Here is a 25,616-nt window from a genome sequence, read left to right on the forward strand (position 1 = left end):
GTCATTGGGCCCAGTAACTATCTTTTAATAAATCTCTGTATATGGGACATGGTGCAATGTAGTTTCTGCAATAACCTAGAAGGATAGCTGCCATCAATTCCCATGTTGCAGATGAGGGAACAGAAATTGGAGACATTCGGGGGTGATTCTGCTGAGGCCGTGGTGAGGTAGCTCCGTGGTGGAGTTCACAGTTAGCGTTCTAGGGGCCCAGGGTTCCACACGCAGAAATCGATTCAAAGTCAAGGGAGTTGCCTGAGTTCTAGGGGTGTCAAGGCTTGCTCCTGAGCCAGGACATGAGCTAAGAATGCCCAAGTTTGTGTACTGCAGTTGCTGTGTCGGGGAGTCCGTACCCAAAGACAGCAGAGCTAAGTAAGCCTACAACTCTCGGCTCATTTTACACCACGTCTTCCCTTGTGTACGGTGTGTGTAGAGGATGTGATAACAGGATGCTAACCTTTTGCTTAAGGAAGGTGTCTTGAGAGGGAAAAAAAAAAAGCCATATCCAGTGTGTGTGGTGGTGTGCAGCAGCAGGCTTTCTAAATGTTTTCATAAAGGTGCACACTGTGCTAGGAGTTTCCCAAATCATGACTTGGAGACTTATTATTAATCATGAATGTTTGGCCTTAGCTTACGCTTGTCCCACTAGCTCATACAATTTAATTTAAACATGATTCTCTTCATCTATGTTTTACCTCAGGGCTCTTTACCTTTCATTCTGTATGTCCTACTCCCTGTGTGGCTGGCTGGCCCTGGGCATCCCCTTCTCTTTCTCCCTCATTCTGTCTTCTCATTCTCCTTCGAGCCTAGATTCCTCCTAGTCTCTCTGCCCGCCAGCCCCTCCTGTCCCTCTACTGCCTAGCTATTGGCCATTCAGCTTTTTATTAGAACAGTCAGGTGCCAGAGGCAGGCGAAATGAAACAGCAACACAACTTTAGAAACAAATGCAGCATAAATAAAAGCAACACACTTTGACATGATTAAACAAGTACAGCATTAACAAATGCAACACAGCTTTGCATAGTTAAAGTAATATGCCACAGTAGTGGTGCCAGCCTGTAACCCTAGCACTTGGCAAGTAGAAACAGAAGAATCAGAAATTCAAGATCAGCCTTGTCTACCTAACACACTCAAGGCCAATCTGGCTATGTGAGACCTATGTCACAACAATAACAACCCCCCCCAAACTAAACAAATAAAATGCAGATGTGGTGGCACATTCCTGTACAGTCCCAGTGTTGGGGATGTTGAAGCAGGATTGTTCTGAGTATGAGGCCAGTCTGGGCTACATAACATGATTTTATCTTAAAAACAACTTTTTTCCTTTCTTTTCTTCTTCTCTCTCCTTCTTCTCCTTCTCCTTCTCCTCCTCCTTCTTCTCCTTCTCCTCCTCCTCCTCCTTCTTCTTCTTCTTCTCTCTCTCTCTCTCTCTCTCTCTCTCTCTCTCTCTCTCTCTCTCTCTCTCTCCCTCTCTCTCTCCCCCCCCATACTGGGTCTCGTTATGCAGCTCTGGCCAGCCTTGAACAGAGGAGATCCACCTGCCTCTGCCATCTGAGTGCTGTATTAAAGCCATGCACCGCCACAAACATTAAATAAAAAATTGTTCAAGGGCATCATTTGAACTAGCCCTGTTCTCATCTACTTGAAAGTACAGTTGACACACAAATGTGTACTCCATACAAATGTTTCCAGGTAGGTGCACACCGTGTGAAGGCTGTCCTAAGAGTTACTGAAGGCAGGATGCCACGGTCCCTCCCTTCCTGCCTGGACCTGTCAGTCCTCTCTCCCCCTTCCTACCAACCCAGATTATCTCCAGAACGAGTTCCATTGAAAAGTATTTCTGGTGGGCCCAGTGTACCCTGAACTCATGGCTAAGTATTCCATACCTTTAGCACATATATTCTTTGTAAAGAACGGTGGCAGGAAGGTCACCTCAAAGGAAAAGCGATAGAACCTGGACCTTGTGAGGTCAAGGTCACAGCTGTGTTATTGTTAGGATGCCTGAGTTAGGTGAGGTATGTCTCAGAGAAGATTTTGAGGTGCTCCTTAAAGCAATGCTTCCTCCCACTATTCCGTGTAACCAGAGCGGCTCTCCCACAGCCAGCACTTTCCACCAGGCAGTCTGAGGCTAGGGATTGGTGGGTCTGGGGTATCACACTGCAGCTCCTCCTCCCAGCTCAGCTGGGTTGCTTGCCCATCCCATCTCCAGTTCCCCTGCCTGCCCCCTATTGCCTGAGGCCGTGAACGTGACCCTACTGCAGCCCAACCCTTTCCTCTGCCCAAGCCTGTGGTGTGTGAAGTATGGTACGAACAGGAACTGTGGGCTCAGATTGAGCAGGCTTGTCATTGGTTAACAGTAGACACCTGGGCAAGTACGGTCAGTTATCAGATTCAGCAGGCTGGGAGGATGCCGTGCTGAGGATCAAGCCACAATTCAAAAGGTGCTCACGAAACATTGGTTATGGATCCAGATTCAGAGTTATATCCCAGAAGAAATGCTGTCAGTTGAACCATATGCATCCCTATGAACTGTTCCAACTCTTATCTTAAACCTTGGAGATTTGCAGCTGGACAGAAGTGAAGATATGGCAATCCAGTTGGCTTATTTCCCTACAGCAAAGGGTAGGCACAGTGAAATGCAACCTATCAAGAGATTCAAGCTCAAAATAAATTTCAAATCCTATGAAATCCTGTGATATAACAGTACTCGTTTTCTTAATTTTTGCAACAATAGGAGTCAAAGCCTAAGAAATGTCTTCAAACTCACAAGTAGCACACACAGTACAAGATCACAAACCTAGTTGCTGTGTCTGTGGGTCCACCACACTGAGACTTTCCTTTAAAACGTGGAGCAGCCCAGGCTTAGAATTGGAGAAACCTGGTTCTAAAAAATGGTTCATGCATAGCCTTTGCTCCAAAGTGAGGCACTGGCAGCCATGGAAATCTATAGACTGCCATTTGTTTAAGAAGTAAAATTGGACAATCAGCACTGGAGGAGGCACGGATTCTGTATTAAGCATTCTAGCACGTGGCTAGGTAGTGCTTTATATGATACACAGCAGGGGGTCAGAGTTTTAAGGAATGGTAAAGAACCAAGTCTTCTGGCAGCACACATGCCACTGTATCCACAAGAACAGCAGGCAGCAGAGCTCCCTGGAGAAACAAGTACACAGACCTGGCCTTGAAGTTTACTCAAGCCCGGGACTGCTTTCTTTTCTTCTTAAATACTTTTTAAAGTTATATACATTATTTTCCACTTCCCTTTCCTTCTTCCAACCCCTCCCATGTACCCCCTCCTCTTGTTCTCTCCCACGTTCATAGTCTTTTTTCTTTAATGTTGTTATACATTCCTAACTATGACAATACAACCAGTCTATATAACATTATGTGTATGTATGGCCACTTAGTATTGGATAACCAGTTGGGTGATGGGGGGGGGGTCTTCTTAAGGGAGACTCTTTCCTTCACTCTCCACATTTCCTTAGCAACCTATGGTTCTTTGTTTAATGTTGAGGCCTCCTGAGCTTTCCCTGTCTCATGTTAGCCTGCCTGGTGTCATCTTCTTCTTCGTTCAGGTCCTGTGTAGGCAGCCATGCTGATGAGACTTCATGGGTACAGCTGCTCTGACACTTTTCGGAGAGACACAGTCTTAGAGCAAACTTCCTGTTCTTCAGCGCTTACGATCTTTCCACCCCCTTCTGCAATGATCCCTGACCTTCAGCTGCTGGAGCTGTGTTATAACCGTTGGGACTGTGGGACTGAAAAAACACACAAACGAACACGTTTTCTGCATTTCGACCAGTTGTGGTTTTCTGTAATGCTCCTTGTGGGCTGGGAAGAGTTTCTTTGCTGAGGGGTGAGACCACACACTTACTTGGGAGGAAGGGGGCTGCTTTCCTAGAAAAACTCCTATGATCTTCTCAGCCTCAACTTCTGAACTCGTTCAGAAGTTCTGGCAATTCTTCTGCATGCCAGAGCCAAGGCAGAAAACCAACTAAGATATTTGAAACTGGGAAAATGAAGTTCGGAATAGGGCAGGGAGGCATGTCCAAGGTCTTCTACCATCGCTTAGGAATCCAGCGACTGACAAACTTTGGCAGGCAAGAAAGGATGAGCCAAGACAAAGAGCTGTTTGACAAGCCAAGGAGTTAATCTCGAAGATTACATTCTAAGAAACACTTTAAAAATTCTAGGTAAAGCTTGATGGACTGGGAGTTTAAAAGTGCAACATGAAATGTACTTGGTCTTGGGCCATCTCTGTCACTGTGTCCTGTGTCCCTTCTGCATAAGTCTGATTACCAAGTGAGCAGTTTGCTCACTCCTCAATTTATGCTAATGAGATGACTTAGGGTGGCATGATCCCTCGGGAAGGCGCCGGTCACCTGTGACTGGATGACTAGAGGATCTTTCCAGCCCCACCTGTACGGGGAAGGAGACTATCAGGCAAGCCCTGTTAGAGTGGTTGAGACAGTGATGAGAAAGTTGTGGCTCTGAGGACACGGAAGCTCCACCCCTTACCTCAGCACATCTCTAAAATGAAACCAGAATATAAGCCTTGTGTGGTGGTGGTGGTGGTGGTGGTGGTGGTGGTGGTGGTGGTGGTGGTGGTGTGCACACCTTTAATCCCAGCACTCAGGAGGCAAAGGCGGGAGGTGGGGGGGGGGGGGGTGGTGGTGGTTAAGGCCACCTTGGTCTACATAGCAAGTTCCAGGGCAGTGGGGCCACATTTGAGACCCTACCTCAAGAATACATAGAATCATGCAAACCAGAACATGTCTTCCCACCTTGTGAGCTAGCCTAGCAAACAGATGCCACACGAGGAGGGGGTGTCACTGCTGTCTGCCTTTAGTCAGTTGGGAAGAAGTACCAGTGATTGGCATCTGCAGTGGGGTTGGGGAGGCTGGTGGGACTGAGTCCTCGTGGGACGTGACAATGTCTCCTGAGAGGGTAGAACTGAAGCACTGGCTACCCAGGAAAGAGCCTTTGGAGAACTGCTGATATCCGACAGCACTCCACACACAGGTAGTCACAGAGATATTCTGTGTTGTGAAAAGAGAGAGAACCACCTCTCCCTTATTGCTATAGGAACTGACTGGGCAAGAGAAGGTCTGCACGCTTCTCTTGACGCTGCTGTGGCAATGGCTGAGTTCCAGTTTCATTCGACCCCTGACGTGGTTGCTAACAATGGCTATGCTGGGAGGCTGTGCTAATGTGGAAATTCGTGTTTCATCAAGCGAGCGCAGCCCCTTTCTGATTAAATTCTATCTTCCTTTATAATGGAGACTTCAACTGTGTAATGTGGTTCTGTTTACATTTGAACAATTTGTAAAATGTTGTATGTTCTTTCCTGGTGATTATAACTTGCCAACAGTGTGAGTTAACCCTGGAGATTCCTCTCCTGACCCACAGCCACAGGATCTTATTACTTCCTTTCAATTCCACCCATTCTGCTGTGTCCAGCACTTCACCCCATTCCCATCCTCCAATTCTTTGTATTTATCATCAAAGCATAGGTTCTTAGCTGCTTCTCAACTGGGTTGCCCCTTCCATCAAGGCTACCTGCTTTTTTTTTTTTTTAAATCTGTGTGCTGTTGATAATAAAAAGCAAGGAAATATAAAAAGTTTAAGGTTAACCAATCCTTTACCTGGATGGCTGAGGTCATTTTTTGCTCCAAGAACAACTCCCAGTGGCACCAGTTATTGCTTTAATAGATTAAAGTACAAGTTACTGTAACAAAAAACTAAAAATACAGATTTGTTAAAAACATGAAAAAACTATATACATCTATATAGTTGGAGAACCCAAGTTTTGCAAAAAGAATAGGCGAACAAGTCACACAGGAAAAAAATCAAGGACATTGTGAAACAAATAATATACAAACTTTTATTCAAAGATAATTCAAGAAAGACACATGTTGGTCATCTTTAAAGAGATTAATCGAAGATCTCAGAAAAACTATCTGCTCAATACACATGGTTACTCACAGAAAGCTTTCTCTTCCATTAATAGCAGCTAAATTTATACACACAGAAAGAATTCTTAAGACCATGCAAATTCAGTTGAATTCCATACATTCATTATATTCATCAAAAACCTGCAGGTATGTTCATGCCAAAGGTGTTACTTTAAAAAAAAAAAATTAAAAACACACACCAAAACATGACCAAGATTAAACTAAAGAAAATAATAAATAAGCATAATTTATATTTTATTTAAAAAAGTTTGGCATCACACATCTTAAAGTGTGTTACACCATGTTCATTCCTCAGAAGTGGCGTTTTTAAGTGTTAAGCATTGTTAAATATCAAAAAATACAACTCTGTTTTACAATGTAGTACTGGCAGAATTCAAAGTACTGTGCCAATTATAAATAGATAATCAAGTTTCAAACATCTTTTCAAACATATTTAAAGGAAAGCATATAGACACACATTTATATGCACACAATTTATTATATTCATGTAATCAAAGATATTTATAAAAGCAGACAGTTTCATCTCTCAACTGTGTTGCATACTTACATAGATTTTAATCTGTCCAAAGAGTCTCTGTTCCCAGTAGAGATTTTTTTCAGGAGGAAGAATAAAGATAAAACTTAATTTTACAAGAACACACGTTAACTTTATTCTCTTTCACAAAATAATCCCGTAGTCATTCGCGGCTGATAAGAACGGGTTTATATGAAAGCGACTGCTGCCTAAAGACCACAGGGCAGGGGCTGTGGCCGAGGTCTCTTGTTAAGTCAGTCAGCGGCTGCTCAGTGCAGAGAAAGCCTACACGGTGCTTCTACCAAAAATAATCTTCGTTATCCGAGGCCTCTAAAGGCAGATGGTCTCGTCCTCTGCTGAGACGTAAAGTGCAGAAGACGTAAAGTGGAGAAGCCCTAGGCTCTCAGTCACCTCAGAAATACTTGTCGACGGCAGTTTCTCGTGTATAGGTACGCTGAAAACATCCTCTGGGCTCATAATGGTTTATCAATAACTGTGACCCCTGCACGAAGGAATGAAGAAACAAAACATGTCACAGGCAATGTTCTGTGCCTTTGAGAAAATCCAGAATTCTGTGCTTCGAAAGCCACAGGTGACAGCTTCTGAGTGAGTGCCTTTCCTCCAGGTGACAAGCACCACGTTTTAAAAATTAAGATTTGCTCAGGCTGGAGAGATGGCTCAGTGGCGAAGAGCACTGACTGCTCTTCCGCAGGACCTGGGTTCAATTCCCAGCACCCCGGTGGGGGAATCAAAGCAATCTGTAACTCCAGTTCCAGGGGATCTGGCGCCCTCTCCTGGCCAATGTGGACACCAGGCAGGCATGCAGTGTGCACGCATGCATGCAGGCAATACAACCACACACATATAAAATAAAGCAGGAATTAAAACAATTAGATTTACTTTATGTGCATGAGCGTTTGGTCTGCATGTATGTATGTGCACCACATGCATGCCTAGTGAACTCAGAGGTCAGAGAAGAGCATGGATCTCCCCGTACTGGGTGAGGGATGGTTGTGAACACACCACAGGGGTGCTTGGAACTGAACCTAGGTCCCATGCAAAAGCAACAAGTGCTCTCAACAGCTGCACTCTCTCTCCAGTGTTCATCATTTTCTTCTTCTTTTTAAAATAAAGTTTATTCTTTTTTTTTTTTTTTTAATTAAAAAAATGACTTATTTAGGCACCAAAGCTACACAGAGAAACCCTGTCTCGAAAACAACAACAACAACAACAATGACTTATTGTCATCACCTAATCATGTTTATATGTGGGTGCTGGAGTGTGGTTCTGTGCTGTCCTGGAGCTGGAGGTCTTTGTAAAAGCAGTAAGCACTCTTAACCCTGAGTCATTTCTCCAGCCCCTTCCAGGACCATTTTAACATATATGGCATGAAAGGCCTGCCTACATCTGAATAAATTCTGTATCAGACTTCTTGGCCTAGAACTTTTTTTCCCTTTGAAGTTATTATTGGGGAGAATTTGCTTTAGTCAGAAAATAACAAATTGTACCTAATACTTAAAGGGTCAGAAAACCTGCTGGAGGGTGGATATGTCCATCATCTTGATTGTGGTGATGGTCTTGTGGGTATGTATGAGTGCCAACAGAGATGTACCCTAAAATACACAATAGCTGTTCTATGTCATGACTCAATGAAGTTGTTGGAAATTTTTTCCCCTAATACTGCATCATTTTATTCTGGGATCCTGCTATATAGTTTCCTGTGAGGTGTCATTTTTGGAAGACGGATAAACAGCAGTGATGATTAATTAGTAAAAATGAATTCCCCCTTCAAGTATTATAGTAACTATGTTACATTTTGATACTTACAACATGATCAAAATTAGTAAATATATAATATGTAGTTGTAAAGACATCATTATATTAAAGATTATTATAATTTTTCTCCTTAAGATAATGGGCCAGAAATTACATTATTCAACCACTGGTATATTGAAGTAAGGCATTCTACCATGCCTCCCGGGCAAGGCACTGAGATGGTCACACTTGCTTCTCATTAATGACTTGAATGTGTCACAGCACATGAGAAGACAACTTGTGGGGGTCACCCGGCTCCTTCCTTCATGGAGGTCCCAGGGATTGAACTCAGGTCCCCAGGCTCGGCGAGAGCCTTTGCCTGATGAACACTCTGGCTAGCCCCTTGTCACCCTTCTTGGTTAAGGAATTAACGCCTTGCTGCAGAGTGAACTGCTCTTCACCATACACTGCTTTTAATCATTAATATTTATTAAATATTTTGAGCTGTAGATTAGGTATTTGAAGTATTACATTATGAGAATGATTGTGCCTCACTGTCAATACGCACATTGAAGGTACACTGTTTAAACATACAATATAGAAGATTTTCTTACAAGAAAATGGGCGACATCACAAGGATGTCACCTGTACGCCAGGAGATAAAGAACGAAGTAACCATACCTGCATAGCTTCTCCCCGTGCTCATACAAGAGGACACCACTGTCCATTTATCTGTGGTGGGATTATAATACTCTACCGAAGCCAAGTTACAGGAGCCGTCGTCTCCTCCGACAACGTATAACAGACCGTTGACTGCGCACACACCTTGAAAAGTTAGGCAGACAGGAAACAGTTACTGTCAACATTCAGGCGAGCACGAACAACCCCCACAGGTTTTCTCAGGTAATCCAAGTGATGCTCAATAAAAGGGGGCGGAGGAGGGGATGATGACATGGAGGCCTACTCTGTGCATGAGCAAAGCTCCTACTGTGCACCATTATCGTGTGCTCCATTACTGCAGTAGCTGCTTTAGATATGACTAATTCACTTAATCACCACAACAGCTTCATTGGTAGGTTGGAAGGTATTTCAATCCTCATTAAGAGGAAGGAGGGAGGGAGGGAGGGAGAAGGGGGGCGCGGTAAAAGGTTCTCAATGTCAGCTTTTTAGGAAACTCTAAGAAAATATTATTCACGGGCGGTTGACATGAGTGCCAGGGCTATATAGCTCAGTGGTAGAGCAGTTGTCTAGAAGGCAAATGATTTGCAATTCAAGTTTTACATCGGAGAGCTAAGCTATTTTGTTTTCTCTAAATGGATCTGGGGTTGTAGTTCTGTAGCAGAGCACTTTCCGAGTATGTATGGGCTGCTGGGTTTAATCTCGGGCACTGCCAGAGAAAAAGAGAACGGTGGCTTATGCTGTAATCCTAGCACTCTGGAGGCAATCCGGGCGGCAAACTGAACCCCTGTCTTTAAAAGAGGAGTTGGGGAAGGCAGTAGTATTTATTTGGTTGCTAGAGTAACTTTTATTTGGCTGTGTGAAAGTTCAAAAGCTTCTAGAACAACTTTTAAAATGTTGATCTCTACTACAGACCGCACACACACTTTTCTTAACCCCAAACAGGTAATACAAATTTTACTTTATTCTTCTGGAGACAGCAGGGTCTCAATTTGCCTTGAACTCATTATGTAGACATGTGATTTTAACTCCTGATTCTGTCTCTACCTCATAAGTGGTAGGATTACAGGCCTGCACCATCACACCTAAATTACTTTTTCTTCTCTTTCTGAGATAAGGTCTCACTCTGTAGCCCAGAATGGCCTCAAATTCACTCTGTAGCTCAGACTGGACTCAGAGTCATGGTAACCCCATTGTGAGTGCTGGGGCTGCCGTGTGAGCCTGGCTTACATAATCTACTTAGTCTGACAAACACCCTACCTTGAACATTTCCCCAAGGCAATGTTGATCTGCATAATCTTAATGGTTGCATACATTGCCACATGTGTAAAACCATGTTTATCTAATCCTTTGTCACCGGGAGTTATTTAAAATGAGGAAAAAAGCATCTATATGTTTGAATATTCATAGAATTATTTACTATAGATTTTTTTAAAAAGACAACTTCAGAGGTAAACACTGTATTTCACCTTCATTTTGTTCAGGGCTGGAGAGATGGCTCGGCCGTTGAGAGCACTGGCTGCTCTCCCAGAGGACCTGGGTTCAATTCCCAGCACCTGCATGGCAGCTGTGATAACAGCTGTCTGTAACTCCAGTTCCAGGGAATCCTATGCCCTCTTCTGGCCTCCACAGGTACCAGACATACCAGTGGTGTACAGGCAAAACACCCCACACATAAAATGAAATTTTTGTTAAGTCAACCGAATTATTTTTAAGTAAAGAACCTAAGCTGGGCATGATATCATACACATACATGAGCTCCCAGCACTTGGGTCCAGGAGAAGAGCAAGGTTGGGGCTAACCTGGTCTGTAGTGAGACCTAGCCTCGAACAGACAACTTCTGAAATTTCCAAAATAACTATTTAAAAAATGCATATTCAAAACTACACTAGCATGGAGTGAGCCTTCTTTCTCTCTCTTTGCTCAGACTCAATTGTTTTACTATTCTAGTCTTTTCCCAAGCGTCAAACTCACACTGCTTTCAAACAATTCAAAATACTTAGAAGCAGAAGCCACAAACAAGTTCCTCGAGATCTGCGTGTGTACACGAGTCCATGCTAACTCGTGGACAGACAACAATTGATGGTGAGGACATCCAAGAGGCCTGGATGGCCCAGTGAGCTCAGGGCTATGCTTCCCGAGCCCCTCCACAGATCTACAGGGACTCCTGGTGAAAGAGCACCCCACTGAGGAGGAAGTCAGTTTCTGCACCCACTCGAGCAGGACGGCCATCCCTTCTAACGTCGTGAGTTCACTAATGCACCGAGTCACACCAGTCCTTGAGGAAGCTGGGAACCAAACCACCTTGCCAAAAAGACAGACTTCGCTCAAGCACTTGGCAGTTTGGGTCTGTCACGCAGAGCAGCCCGGGAGGCAAGATTTTTTTTTTCCCCTTCATCTCCCCAGTGCTGGGATTACAGGGGTGTGCTACCATGCCTAGATTGTTTTATATATATAGTTTACCACGCTTATGAAAACTTCTGAGATAAGGCTTGTAAACTGGTTGCTAACTCAAACTCCTGTGGTACCCTCCTCTTTCCCCATGTGTAATTAGCACATGCCCTTCCCCTTCCTTGCCAGATGAGCCCTCTCTTCCCCAGAGGCGCCTGGAGAAGGCCTTTATCCTAGATTAAGGAAAGAGTCTGGACAGAGCTTATCAGATGCTGAGATACACAGACTGAAGGTTACCCAACATTTCTAATGCCGAATCCTCACACCCTGGATCAAGCACGGGGTGCTGCAATGCCTCCAGATTATCTCTTGCTGAAACGCTTGTCATATCTTACCAAATGCAACCGACCGGGTAAAGTGCACGGCCGAGTAGTTAATTATAAATTCTGCTCTGCTATGGACAGTCCTTCCTGTCCTGTACTTTGTGTTCCCCTCTGGCCACAAAGAAAACAAACAAACAAATAAAAGTATTTTTTTTTTTTTTTTTAGGGAGAGCATCTAGCAACGGAATTCAACCGTACAGGGTAAACCTTGGGAATCACCAGGAATTTGGACTATGGGGAGGGCAGAGGACTGGCATTTCCCTCTCAGGAATCACTTAAGTACAGTCATATGCCATATAACTTCAGCTCAGCCACGGGCTGGCTAGAGAGTGCTGATCCCATGAGGGTATAACAGAGATGGGGAATTCCTACCATCCAGTGATGCTGTAGCCTGGGGCAGCTGGCCCGACGCGGCAGCGCGTGTCTGGTAATGCTGGTGTAAACACACCTACAGCACTGCCCTCTGTGTAAAAACACTGCACACAGGGTTTCAAACACATGATGCTTCCTTCGTGGTGAATAGCCATGCTACTCTTTTATGTATTTTATAGTTATTTTGAAGAATATCCTTCTACGCATCCAAGAAACATGTACCGTAAACAACGTAGAGTCGCCCAGGCAGCGGCCCCATACAATTTATGTCTACTGTGGGTGGTGGTGGTGGTTGTTGTTTTAATTACATCAAGCAGCCACATGGTGTAACTGGGCTATAACATCTTGGATTATGTAAGTCTGATGTTCACACAATGTGAAACGCACTTGCAGCTAAACTCTTTTCTCAAAACGTCTGTGGGAAAAAAGTGACTGCAGTACTCTGACCTCGAAGACCTCGGTGTTCTTAAAATTGTTTTTGTTGTGGCTACAGGTTTCTTTATGAATCCCGAACCACATTACATCAAGGCAAGCTCTTCAGACTTTCCCCCCAGATACAGATAACAATTTGATTTGTTTATAAAAGTCTTGTTACGTAGTCCAGACTGGCTGGAACCCAGGATCCTCTCACCTTTACCTCCCAGTGCTGGTGTTACAGGTGTGCTCCATCACATATGGTTCAAAAAGCTTCTACCTGGGTAACTGGGCAAATCCACTAGGAACTGAGCATGTGGTATGTGACAGACACTCAAAAATGTTTACATTGAAAATGAGTGAATTCAAGTATCAAATTAAGAGAGGTCCACCAGCAATCTCATCAGTCTACAAACATCACCAAAAACTGCTATAGAATATAAGGTCTCCAAAGTACAGAAACAACATGCTATATTCTAGACACCATGCAAGGTGTGCTTGCAGGTGCATGTACACACACACACACACACACACACACACACAATGACCTTGGACTTCCGAGCCTCCTGCTACCACCTTCATCACTGGACAGCTTAGGTTAAAAGCACTGACCACAAGGCCTGACTTATGTGGCCCTAGTGATGGTACCCTGGGTCTCACAAACACTAGGCAAGCATTCTACCAAATACACCTTATATGTGTTTGTCTGTTTTGAGACAGGGTCCTATTCTGTAGCCATCCCAAGCTGTCCTAGAACCTTCTACATATCCTCAAACCCACAGCAATCCTCCTGCTTCAGCACCCCAAATGCTAGGATTACAGACATGAGCCACCATATCTGGATTCTTAAATTGTTAAAAAAAAAAAATGAATTTGGTGGTGCTAGGGATCAAACCCTGGGTCTTATACATGTGAGGCAAGTGATGTCCCACTGCACTGAGCTGTGCTCCAGCCCAGGTGTTCACTGCACTGAGCTGCGGTCTAACCCAGGTGTTCACTGCACTGAGCTGTGCTCCAGCCCAGCTGTTCACTGCACTGAGCTGTGCTCCAGCCCAGGTGTTCACTGCACTGAGCTGTGCTCCAGCCCAGGTGTTCACTGCACTGAGCTGTGCTCCAGCCCGGGTGTTCACTTTTAAGGACTTCCTAAATAAGCGTTTGCACTGAAAGCCCCCAAAGACTATCAGAGAATGAAATTATCAAATGAACAATGGAAAACATGCAGGGGAAACTAGGAAAACCTCTCTAAAAATGCAGCATGGACGGCATAACCTTGGGTTCCACAGATACCTGCATTTCTTCTGCACATGTTCATATCTGCAACCTGCCTCCAGGCGTTGGTGGTGGGGTCATATACTTCCACACTTTTTCGTACTAAAGGACCATCGTGACCTCCTACAGCATATAATAAGTTGTTTAGGACGCCAACACCTACAAAACACAACCAAGCAAAATTACAGTAGAGCAGAGCAGGCAAGAACCTTGCAGGACAGTGTGGCAGATACAGATGGCTTGAGATGAAACTCTGAAGTCCTAACTCACTGGAAGGACACTATCGGGAAGGCCCATCACTGCAGAAGCAGGAGGGAATGGACTGGGAAGGTGCTGTGGGACGGTCTGTATGTCAAATTGCTCTGATTGGTCAATAAATAAAACACTGATTGGCCAGTGGCTAGGCAGGAAGTAGGTAGGACAAGGAGAGAGGAGAATTCTGGAAGCAGAAGGCTGAGGAGAGAGACACTGCAGGCGCATGACAGCAGCATGTGAGACGCGGTAAGCACCAGCACGTGCAAGGTATAGATTATGGAAATGGATTAATTTAAGCTATAAGAACAGTAGCAAGAAGCTGCACGCATACAGTTTGTAAGCAATATAAGTCTCTGTGTTTACTTGGTTGAGTCTGAGCGGCTGTGGGACTGGCGGGTGACAAAGATTTGTCCTGACTGTGGGCAAGGCAGGAAAACTCTAGCTACAGGAAGAACCTTGGGAAGAACGGCTACTCTAATAAGAGAAGAAAGTCAACAGGAGGAACGGACGCAAAGCCCTTTAATAAAATCCTCTCACAAACAACCCTCCAAAGCGTCCAGTCTGCGAAAGCTCACGCTGTGAGAGAAACGGCCATGAAAAGACCTGCTTACTGAACAACTTCCAAAGAAGCACTCGAAAAAAAACCAAAACCCTCAAAGGAATGACAAAATGACATTATGTAACTAATGCAGAGGAGCTTTTCAGCACTCGGAGCCTTTTACTCTGTAAAAAATGCGTGGACGTGCTATTTATCACGGCCACTTCAAAGCACTTGGGAGAGACAGGAAAAGCCACCCGCATTTTCAAACCCCACTCGCAGACGCCCGCCCGTCTGTATTTCCCCTCGGATGCTGACCGGGGCTTCTTACTTACCCGCCCCACTCCGCCTGGTGCTCATTTCCGCCGTGTAGGTCCACTCGTTCGCAGTGGCGTTGTAGCATTCCACGGTGCTGAGACACTGGCGGGAAGCTCCATCGTAACCCCCCACGGCATAGAGCAAACCTAGACAGCGGGACCGCAGAGGAGCCCCGATGAATAATCTCCCCATCGTAAAATATCAACATATCATGCTCTGCGGTAACAGAGCTTCCCCTTAAAGTATGCCTAGTTTTTAGAATATACTATAGTCTTGCCAAATGGTTAACAGGTGGGATGGCCAAACCACATGAGAAAGAGAGCATGGAATAGGGGATGCACTCTTTCTTCCATGTTTTGCATTTCCATCCGTGATCTGATGGACAGCACAGACAGGTTTACTCATGACTTTAGGTAACACTAGCTCATTCATGGACAACGTCCTGGAAAACAGAAATACCAGTCATCCTAGTCAGCTGGGGCTAGGGAGTTAAATCAAGAGTGAGGAGCAGCGGGCCTAGACAGATGGCTCAACAGTCAAGAGCACTGGCCGCTCTTCTAAAGGACCCGTGTTCGAGCCCTAGCCCCCACACGGCGGCTCACAACCATCTCCAACTTCAGCTCCAGGGGGTGTGACACCCTCCTCTGGCCTCCACGGACACAGTGCACAGACATACATGCAGGCAAAAGACCCATGTACATTAGAAAAAGAAAGAAAGGGAGTGGGGCACGCTAATAGCATCGGAGGCAGAGCCAGGCGGACCTGTGAGCGAGCAGCTGGCTACAATGACTAGGAAAGGCAGAGTAAAAAAAAAAAAAAAAAAAAAAAAAAAAAAAAAAAAAAAAAAAAAAAGAAAAAGAAAGAAAGGAAAAGCCGTACCAGAATGCTATAAAGAATGCAACGAAATGCCTGGCAAGACAATGCTATGAGGTACTAACACTACGTCATGGAGGAAGTATTAATGTACACCACGAGCGACATTAAAAACAACATGCTAAATGAGAAAAGCCAGTCGCAAACATGCTCTATGATTTCATTTCATAAATGTCTAGAAGAGAGAAATGTACACAGTGACAGGAAGTCAGGACAGCTAAGGGAAGTAGGGCTTTTAAAAATGTTCTTAAATTAACTGTGGTGATAGATACATCGGAGTCAAATGGGAAATTTTTATGACATTTCAATTACATTTTAAGAAAAACATTTTTTAAAATAGATTTATTTTTATTATTATTAATTACACAGACACACACACACACACACACAAATGCAGGTGCCCGCAGATGTCAGAGGCACTGGATGGCCCTGGAGCTGGAGTCACAGGCAGTTGTGAGCGGCCTAATGTGGGTGCTGGGAACCTAACTCGGGTCCTCTGGAAGAGCAGAAGATCGTAACTGCTAAGACATCTCTCCAGCCCCCTGAAAACTGCTTTGAAAAGTATACAGAAGGCTGGGGTTGCCGGCGCACACTTTCATCCCAGCAGTCTGGAGGAAGGGGAAGGTTGTTCTAGGAGTTTGAGTCCAGCCTGGTCTACACAGTGAGTTCTAGGGCAGCCAGAGCTATACAATAAAAATCACACTGAAGAAATAACACATAAGGCTTCCCTTCATCTGGGACACTGTAGGATAACGATGAACTAACTCTAGCAACTGCCCCTTGAAGGTTCAATGGCCCTGTCTGGATATGAACTTTTGGATGTACAACGACCTGAACTGTTCCCCCAACAAGAACAGATCAAAGGGCTGGGTGCCGCTTCGGGAATAAAGCACATGTCCAGGATCTGGGTTCAAGTGCCAGTGAGGTAAGAAAAATTAGTTGACAGGTTTACGTAGTCACAAAGACGGAGGGAGGGAGGGAGAAGAAAGAGAGATGGGGAAGAAGCGGGCAGAAAGACTTGCTTATATAGTTTAATTTACATAAACAGGCTAATTTTAAAAAAGAGCAATTAAAATATATAACCATTGCTTTTCCTCCATCCGTTTATGAAAGTGTGCTCAATCTCTAGAAGAAATACTCTCTGGAACCCAGCAGCCCAGAGTAGCTGCAGACGCCCACCTGGGGGACCCGGCAGACCTACCTCCAACTACGCCCACACCCACACTGCTCCTCCTTGTGTTCATCGGCGCCACATGAAACCACTCATTGGATTTTATGTTGTACGCTTCCACAGACGATAAACCTACGAGAAAGCACAATACCCTTCATCTCCTCTTCCAAAAAGACACACTTGCTCTTTTATGCACAAAGCATGAGGGGAAACAACACCAGGTATTTTATCCTGGGCTAAAATTAAAAGAAGAAAACGGGAGAGCATGCTAATTACATGGTAGGAGTGGCTTCTTCATTGGAAGCTTCTACTCAAGCTGTTGCCGTTTATAAGCTTTTTAAGCATAGAAGAATGATGGATATTAATGCATAAGAAAAAAAATTATATAATCTGCACTGTTACATCTTTTTAAAATATTTATGTGTTTGTGTGTGTGTGTGCATGGGTTTGTGCACATGACTGCAGTTCCCATTCACGCCAGAAGAGGACGTCGGGTATCCTAGAGCTGGAGTTACACAGCTGGTTGTGAGGTGCTATGCCTGAGTGCTGGGAACCAAACTCTGGTCCTCTAAAAGGGCAGCAAGCACACTTAACCACATAGCCATCTCTCTAGCCTTATCTCTTAAAGAAAAAAATGTTAATTTATGGTTTTGAGACAAGTTCTCATGCTGTAGCCAAGGTTACCCTCAAACATACAATCACCTTGCCCCCAAATTTCACCATACTGGCCTTTAAAGAAATTCTTGGTGTCATTTTTAAATGGCTCTAAATATAATGCCTACTAAAAACACTCAGCTGTACGCTAATTTTACCGTCATCCGGTCCATCAATGGGGTTACCATGTTAATTCTAACAGCCGCGCAGGAGAAAAGAAATTACCTGTGCTGCCGTCAAAGCCCCCCACTGCATACAGCAATCCATTCAGCACGGCTGCTCCCAGCGTGCTTCTCCGGTCCCGCATGTTTGCAACACTGGTCCACTGGTCTTTCACGGGGTCATAGGAATCGACCGTGCGAACCCTGAGCGAACCGTTGAAACCACCGACAGCGAAGACAAGCCCAGCCATGTAGACCATGCCTGTGGAAGGAAGACACCGATTCAGGAGGAATACGCCATCCAACAGTAGTCACCCTGCTTTGAAAGCACACAGAGCCCACGGTGTTTGTCAGAGCACAAAACTCTTTTGACAGTTTTTAAATAATACTGAACCGGTCTTGAAAAATTCTCTTCGTTTCCAAGAAACCTAAAACCAAACTGCACCATGAGGTATGCACTAGACAGTCACTGCTGCGGTTTGTTGTAAGCCAGGATGAGAGCGTTTTCATGGCCGTTGAGAACTAGTGGGCTAGGAATGTGTGTGGACCGGTGGTAAAGTGCTGGCCTGGCTTTGTGCCCCATAAGCAAACAAAGTTAAAGAGTAGCCAATAGAGAGAGAGACAGACAGACAGACTGACAGGCACACACAGAGAGAGAGAGAGAGAGAGAGAGAGAGAGAGAGAGAGAGAGAGAGAGAGAGAGAGGAGAAAGAAAGGAGAGGGAGGAAGGGAGGAAGGGAGGGAGGGAGAGAGGGAGAGAGAGAGGGAGAGAGGGAGGAAGGGAGGAAGGGAGGGAGGGAGAGAGGGAGAGAGGGAGAGGGAGAGAGAGAGAGGGAGAGGGAGAGAGAGAGGGAGAGAGGGAGAGAGAGAGAGGGAGAGGGAGAGAGAGAGAGAGGGACAGGGAGAGGGAGAGGGAGAGAGGGAGAGGGACAGGGAGAGGGACAGGGAGAGGGACAGGGAGAGGGAGAGGGAGAGGGAGAGAGAGAATATCCTGGCCCCCAGACGTGCTAGGCAGGAACAGGAACTCTATGACTGGATTACAACCCTAGCCCTTCACTCTTCCAGAACGAAGTAACTCCGAGCATGCTGGCACATAACATCCCACAGGACATGCTGCTGGGAAGAAGCAACCAGCCTGGAAAGACACTGTAGAACCCATTCCATAAAGGGGGATGAGAGCCATGGGTCCATATTTCAGCCCCAGTGGGGATTCTCAAGATTGGTAACTGCTGCTTTTGAGTAGTTTGGGCCAAATGACATCTGCTCCGACACATCTGTGAAACACATGCTAGAATGGAAGCGACTGCTGCGTGCAGCTTGGTTGGACGTTTCCTAGAACTACAGGGCCAGGGTTAAAGAGTTTCCTCTCTCGGTATTTCATTAAGGTAACTAGCAAATGGGCCCGCACACTGCCAGCTCCGCCAGTCTGTCCCAGAAAATCGGATGAAGGAGACAGTACAGCCAGGCACAAGGGAAGACACCCCCAATCCCAGTGCTTGGGAGGCTGAGGCAGAAGGAACAGGAAGGTCAAGGCCAGCCTGGGCTACCTAGACACATAGACCCTGTCTCCAAAAAAAAAACTAAAAAGAGTTGCTATCCTTTCCACAGAAAGGGTTCAGTCAGACTTTTACACAAGCTTCTTCTTCTTTAATTTAAACAGGTCTCATGTGGTGCAGGCTGGCCTTGAACTCACTATGCAGTAAAGGATGACCTTGCACCCCTCATCGTCCTGCCTCCTCCTCTGGACGGCCGAGATGAGAGGCCCAGAATACCTTGTGCATTTCTAATAGACTTTTTCTTTTCTAGTGGCTGAAATAAGACCCGGAAACGGAGAGCTGGTCATCCCAGCCCACGCTCACCTGCTCTGCACCTCCTGGAAGGCAGCTCTGCCACCTGGTGCCATCGCTCCTCTTTGAAGTCGTAGCATTCCACACTTCTGATGGCCTTCGGCGCCTGGCCCCCGACCACCACCATCAACTAAAAGGGAAGAAATGTAAGTGCTTGAACCAATGACGTCACCTACTGGAGAGACCGACGACGACGACGACGACAGCCTACAGCGACAGGGACGGGAGGAGCATTGGGACGAAGAGGACACAGGGAGCTGGAGGAAAATGGTGACCGACCACACCCACATGTCCACGGCCTCGGCAAGGGGCACGCGCCAGAATGGCAATTCTATCATCGAGCACATTCAGTTTCAAAACAGGCTTCCGGAAACTTAAAGAGGCCTCTAGCCCCTCAAGCAAAAACAGTAGGCGGCGGCCAACATTGGCAAGGCTGCCGGCTGTCATGGGCTGGTTGGAAAGCAGACCCTGGTGCTGCAGTCATCAGAGGTGAAGACGTTTACAGTCGAGAAGAAGATGGAGGTGAAGTGTGTTACTTGGCCATGAGTACGAGGACAGTGAAGTATTCGCAGATGGAGAAATTGTTAGAAAAAAAGAGTACCCCGAGTGGATGAGAACATAGAAAGAGGCCTCTCTTGACACTCCATAAATAAACCATCCTCAGAATGTAACGAGCAGCCTTCCGAGTTTCCTCCGGTCAATAGGACAGCTGACTAAACACATCTCTATCTGCCCGGAACTACGCCGGGGATTACACACGACACGGTCACTGCCTGCCATGAGCTTAGAGACCGCACCGAGGAACTCACACCCCGGGGTGGAATTCAAAGCCAACTTGCAATTGTAGCAATCAGAACCCACAGGGCATCAACTGCAACCGGGGATCAGGTAAAGGAGAGTGGAAGTTTCCTGGGGAGCTGGAGCAAAGGCTTTGGGAGATGGACAGGACTTCTGTCGTTTGCCACACACAAGGGCACTTTCTGGCAACGGGGAATAAAAACTATCACGTCAGAGCAATGTCACAGTGAATATGGAAAACTTTATAAAGTCTGGGCAGGGCTCTGGGGAAGCGGAGAGAAGAGACCATGATAAGAGAAATGAATACTGAAAACAAACAAATAACAACAACAACAACAAACCAATGTGGAGAAGCTCACGAAAATGGGAGGTTTGTGACCGTGACCACAGGATCACCTACCTGTACTGAAAACTACAGAAAGATGTGCACACAGAAAGCATGATTCCAGAGTCACAGTAAATCCCAAGTTTCAAAAAAAAAAAAAAAAAAGTAGCCTGTGTTAGTTACAAAGTAAAGCAGAAAACCCTTAGGGTGCTAACGCTTAGCACAGACCAACGGTGCCATGATTTCAGTTTATTCTTCTAGTTCTGAATTCAAATAAGTAAGAATTAGAGAAAATCATTACACCCTACTACCAAAAGGCCAAACAAACAAAACAATAAAACAGCAGGAGCAAGACTGTAAAACTAGTCTTGCATGGCCCATCAAGATCAACCCTGTGCTCAAATCTCAAAGCTCCATCGGACAAAGACACAGGACGGAAAGGGTCCTCAATGATGTCTTCAACGAAGACCGAGTCAAACATCAAACCTCAGAACAAAATAGAGTTACCTTCAAGATTTTGTTCCTAATTTTAAATATGTGTGTATGAGTTCGGGGCTATGCTTGCAGAGGCCAGAGGATAAGGGTACTGGGAATGAAACTCAGGTCCTCTGCAAAGTGCAGTACGCACTCTTAACCACAGAGCCATCTCTCCAGCCCCCAGAATATTTTAAAATCCTCAATCAGCATACTGATTGACAGATTTCATAACTCTCAAACTGAGATTTGTTATGTCCACATCGAAAGGAGACCAGCAGAGAAAGCATGTCACTACAGAGAACAGCGGGAACATCTTCGTTTTTGACTTCTCCAACAGAGACCAAGTCGGGTAGAGCTTTGTCCTCCAAGCATCAGAGGAAAGGAAACAGGAGGAAGGAGGCAGGAGAGGGCAGAGGGCAGGGGCAGCGGGGAAGACACTGGGAAACCTGAGCGCTGGGATCAGCGAAGGGGCTGTGTGTGTCACAGGTCGGCACCTATCCGTAAAAGACACTTAGCCCGACCTGAGGGCCACACACACGTGTGTCACGGCCGGCACACGAGGATCAACAGGACGGGTACAGCGGATACTGGAGGGAAAAGTTAAAGGAGACACTGGAGGAGGGTGAGAGGTGGGGAGACAAGGAAATTCCCTTTATCCTGAATGCAGGTCACTTAGACTTCCTTCACCCAGAAACACATCCATGTTTCTTCACCAAAAAAGCTGGGGGGGGGGCGCACGTGCAGAGATAACGAAGTATGCAGTAGCAAAACACACACAGTGGGGTTGGAGAGATGGCTCAGTGACTGTGAGCATGTACTGCTCCAGTAGAGGACTGGAGTTCCGTTCCCACACCCAGTGGCTCACAACTGCCTGGGACTCCATCTCCAGAGAATCGAATCCAGTGCCCTCTTCCGGATTTCACACATACCGGCATGCACATGCATATTCATACACACAGACACATACATGAAAATTAAAAATAGATCTGAAAAGCATACAGTTTCTCATTATGACATCCAACTACAGAGAGGCTTCACACACTCCTCGTATAGTTTACCTAGGATGCAAAACTAATGTGTGCGACTAAGAAGTCATTATGTGTAATTAGTGAGTGCTAGTCAGAAAGGAACACAAGGAAACACATTTACAGTGGGACTGCATCGGAATTTAGAGTAATTTCCTCTGTATTTGTTTGACCCTTCGGGATCACAGTAAAGCTATCATAACTACAAGATACACATGCATATAACATTAATCCTGCTTCATGCCTACCTATGACTTAGAATAAACCCTGAGTATAACAACCACTGTAAAATGATAAACGGTACCATAGAAGAACTGCCCACACAGGCACCTTTTCCAAAAGCCCTGTGCATAAACAAACACCTCAGAAGGGACGGCGCATCCTGAAGATGCATACTCCGAGTCGCAAGGCTGCTCAAACCGTCGGCTGCCCTTCCCATGGCAAGGGAGGGAAAACCGGGTAAGTGAAATGCCAGAGAACCTCCATGAATCCATACACACACCACAAACAACAGCTGAAACACGGACAATCTGGAGCTATCTAACAGTGGGAAAGGGAGGCCACACTGAAGAGGCCCAGGAGAAAACTTCACTGAAGAAATGGCTTAAGCCTTAGAAAGAGAAAAATAAAACACTTGACAGGATTTTACCAAGGGCTCCTTAGCTCTGCGAAAGTGACACGTTTAGCCTGGAAATGAGACAGAATTCATCTTTATTCTAAAGGCCTCTCTGCAGTACAGCTGAAGACGCCAGGGGAGGATGGAGTGTGAGCTAAGAAGGCTTTTATTTTCCCCCTCACAGATATGAAGTATTTATGAAGTACTGAAATTGGGGGGCGGTGATGAGGTGGCTCAGCATGGGGCGGGGCCGGCCACCAAGCCTGAGGATGTGAGTTCAACCTCCGGGACCCACACAGCGGCAGGAGAGAACGGACTCCCAAGTTGTCCTCTGACATCCACGTGTGCCCCTGCATGTGTGCGCACATGCGCACACAATGCAGAAAGACTAACAAGCATGAATGAAATGGCAGCTTGGGGCTGGAGAGAGGGCCTGGTGTGTAAGAGCACTTCACTTGCTGCTCTTCCAGGGACCCTGGGCTGGGTTCCCAGGATCCACACGGCAGGTCACAACTATCTTTAACTCTAGTTTCAGGAGATACAAAGTCCTGGTTTCTGCCAGCACCAGACATGTATGTGGTATGCATATATATATATATAGAGATAGAGAGAGAGAGAGAGAGAGAGAGATAGGTAGGTAGGTGGATAGAAAAATAGATATAGATATGCAAAACCCTCATATATATAAAGAAAAATTGAAGTCTAAAAATATTTTTTAAAGAAGAGGTATAGGAGCCAGGTGGCAGTGGCGCATGCCTTTAAACCCAGCACTCAGGAGACAGAGGCCAGCCTGGTCTACAGAGCTCTCTCTTTGTAGACAGGCAACAAAACTGCACAGAGAAACCCTGTCTCAAAAAAAAAAAAAAAAAAGGAGGAGGAGGAGAAGGAAGAGGAAGAGGAAGAGGAAGAGGAAGAGGAAGAGGAAGAAGGAGAAGGAGGAGAAGAAGAAGAAGAAGAAGAAGAAGAAGAAGAAGAAGAAGAAGAAGAAGAAGCAGAAGAAGAAGCAGAAGCAGAAGCAGAAGTAGTAGTATAGGGACCCATTAAACTGTAAACTGTATACAACAAGGAATAGGAGCAGGAACTGACCAAGCTATTGATCCTATTTCATCCTAACATGTAAATCTAAGAAAACACCAGGACTTCAGTTAGAAACTACCTTGCTCACACAGAAATCTTGCTGTTCAGTCTAATTTCTCTCTTTTTGCCACTTGCTACTTTAATTAGAGGAACGCAAAAGAGACAAAAACCACCTGTCTTCCCTTCCAGAAGTGTGATGTCATGGAATTTATGACGATTAAATGATGGGGCTCTAGAGATGGCTCTGCTGTCTAGAGTGCTTGCTGGTCTTGCAGAGAATGTGTGTCCAGCTCCTAGGATCTATGTTGAGTAACTCACAACTCCTTGTAACTCTTCAGGGGATCTAATGCCTTTCTGGGCTCTGTGGGTGCCTGCATGCATGTGTGTCTACACATAGACACACACACACAAGTTTAAATAAACTGGGCTGGAAAGCTGGCTCAGTGGTTTACAGCACTTACTGCTCTTTTAAAGGTACACAATTCAGAATCCAGCGCCCATATTGAGTAGCTCACAAATGCCTTTAACTCCTAGATCCAAGGAACCTGATGCCTCCTTCTGGCCTTCATGTGTACACATATCACACACAAATAAAATAATAAATCTTAAAAAAAACTGGAAAATGCCTTTTAAAAAGATTAAATGAATCGAACATTCCCTATCCTTAGCATGGAGTCAACAGAGACTAAATCATAAATCCTATGGTGCATCTTAGGCAGATTTTCCCATGCAGAAAAAAACCTGAAACAACAAGGCACGGAAATTCAGATGACCAGAAGCATTTACAGCTCCCTGTGGGCCTCTGGATGGGGCAAGCACAACTGTGAACAATAGGTCCTACTTTGGGAAGGTTCATAGGTGTCCTCAGCCGGGTCCGCACGCTCTTCATCAGCATGCGCTGCTCTGTGGGCAGCAAGTGGTACTTCATGGCTTCGATGAGGTAATCTTTGCAGGCACTGCTGTTCTTCACCAATGTCTCCTCTTCAACCCTCTGTGGGGAGAAAGCCGACAAGTCCTGTGAGGGGAACAGCTAGGGCAGGAGCAAACGGCTCCAGACACAGACAAGGAAGAAAAGGAAAGCAGCCCCTGTCCTGTCCACACCCACTTCTGCTTGGGAACGTGGCCTCCACAGGAAAAACAGCCATGAAAGGGACAGCCTTCAATCTCAACCAGAGAAAACGAACTCTGAAGATGACAGAGTCACACCCACCCATTTCCTGTCTTTAAAGAGTTGACAAGGAATCTTGGTGGAAAGGCGGGGCTGGGGATTCAGGACTGTCCCTTGGAATTCACTCCCCGCCCCTACCCATGATGCCCCAACGTAAAGTGAACATAAGATGCAAAGATGTTGATCCGGGCTATGGGGAAAAACAGTGGGTTTTTCATTTGGACTGGGAAATGCTATTAGTTCATGATACTCTCTTCCAACACAGGAGGACAAATGAAAAGAGACCCAAATACTTAAACACATTATACCTACGTCAATTTTTATTTTTATTTATTTATTATTTATTGCCCTGGCAAGTCTCGATCTCAGTATGGGGCTTTCTGTTTTCTCCTCCTCCTCCTCCTCTTCTTCTTCTCCTTCTTTTCTCCCCCTTTTAAAATTACTACAGTATCTAGATACCACACGGACCATGTTAAATAACGAAACCTTAGGATGCTGAAACCTGATTTTGTTAATCAAAAATGTCTTTTTATAAATGGTTTCAGCTACAGAATCAAATGCCGAG

General features: G+C 45.5%; 1 protein-coding gene across 3 annotated transcripts in view; it reads right to left on the bottom strand.

Moving 5' to 3' along the window:
• Positions 1-5,855: 5,855 nt before the first annotated feature.
• Klhl2 (kelch like family member 2) overlaps positions 5,856-25,616 on the bottom strand; it is a 111,731-nt gene continuing 91,970 nt past the window's right edge. The window contains exons 8-16 of one of the 3 annotated variants that reach the window (XM_028881027.2): positions 24,725-24,874; positions 20,764-20,775; positions 19,578-19,695; positions 17,783-17,980; positions 16,934-17,035; positions 14,877-15,005; positions 13,767-13,907; positions 8,923-9,066; positions 5,856-6,988 (exon numbers count right to left, since the gene is read on the bottom strand). In XM_028881027.2, the coding sequence (XP_028736860.1) occupies positions 6,960-6,988; positions 8,923-9,066; positions 13,767-13,907; positions 14,877-15,005; positions 16,934-17,035; positions 17,783-17,980; positions 19,578-19,695; positions 20,764-20,775; positions 24,725-24,874 (1,023 nt within the window). In that variant the 3' untranslated portion in view covers positions 5,856-6,959. Of the gene's footprint in view, positions 6,989-8,922; positions 9,067-13,766; positions 13,908-14,876; positions 15,006-16,933; positions 17,036-17,782; positions 17,981-19,577; positions 19,696-20,763; positions 20,776-24,721; positions 24,875-25,616 lie in introns of all 3 variants that reach the window. The other 2 variants (XM_037211762.1, XM_037211763.1) reach the window with 2 other exon arrangements.

This window comes from Peromyscus leucopus, chromosome 17 (genome assembly GCF_004664715.2).
Source record: "Peromyscus leucopus breed LL Stock chromosome 17, UCI_PerLeu_2.1, whole genome shotgun sequence".
Classification (NCBI taxonomy): domain Eukaryota; kingdom Metazoa; phylum Chordata; class Mammalia; order Rodentia; family Cricetidae; genus Peromyscus; species Peromyscus leucopus.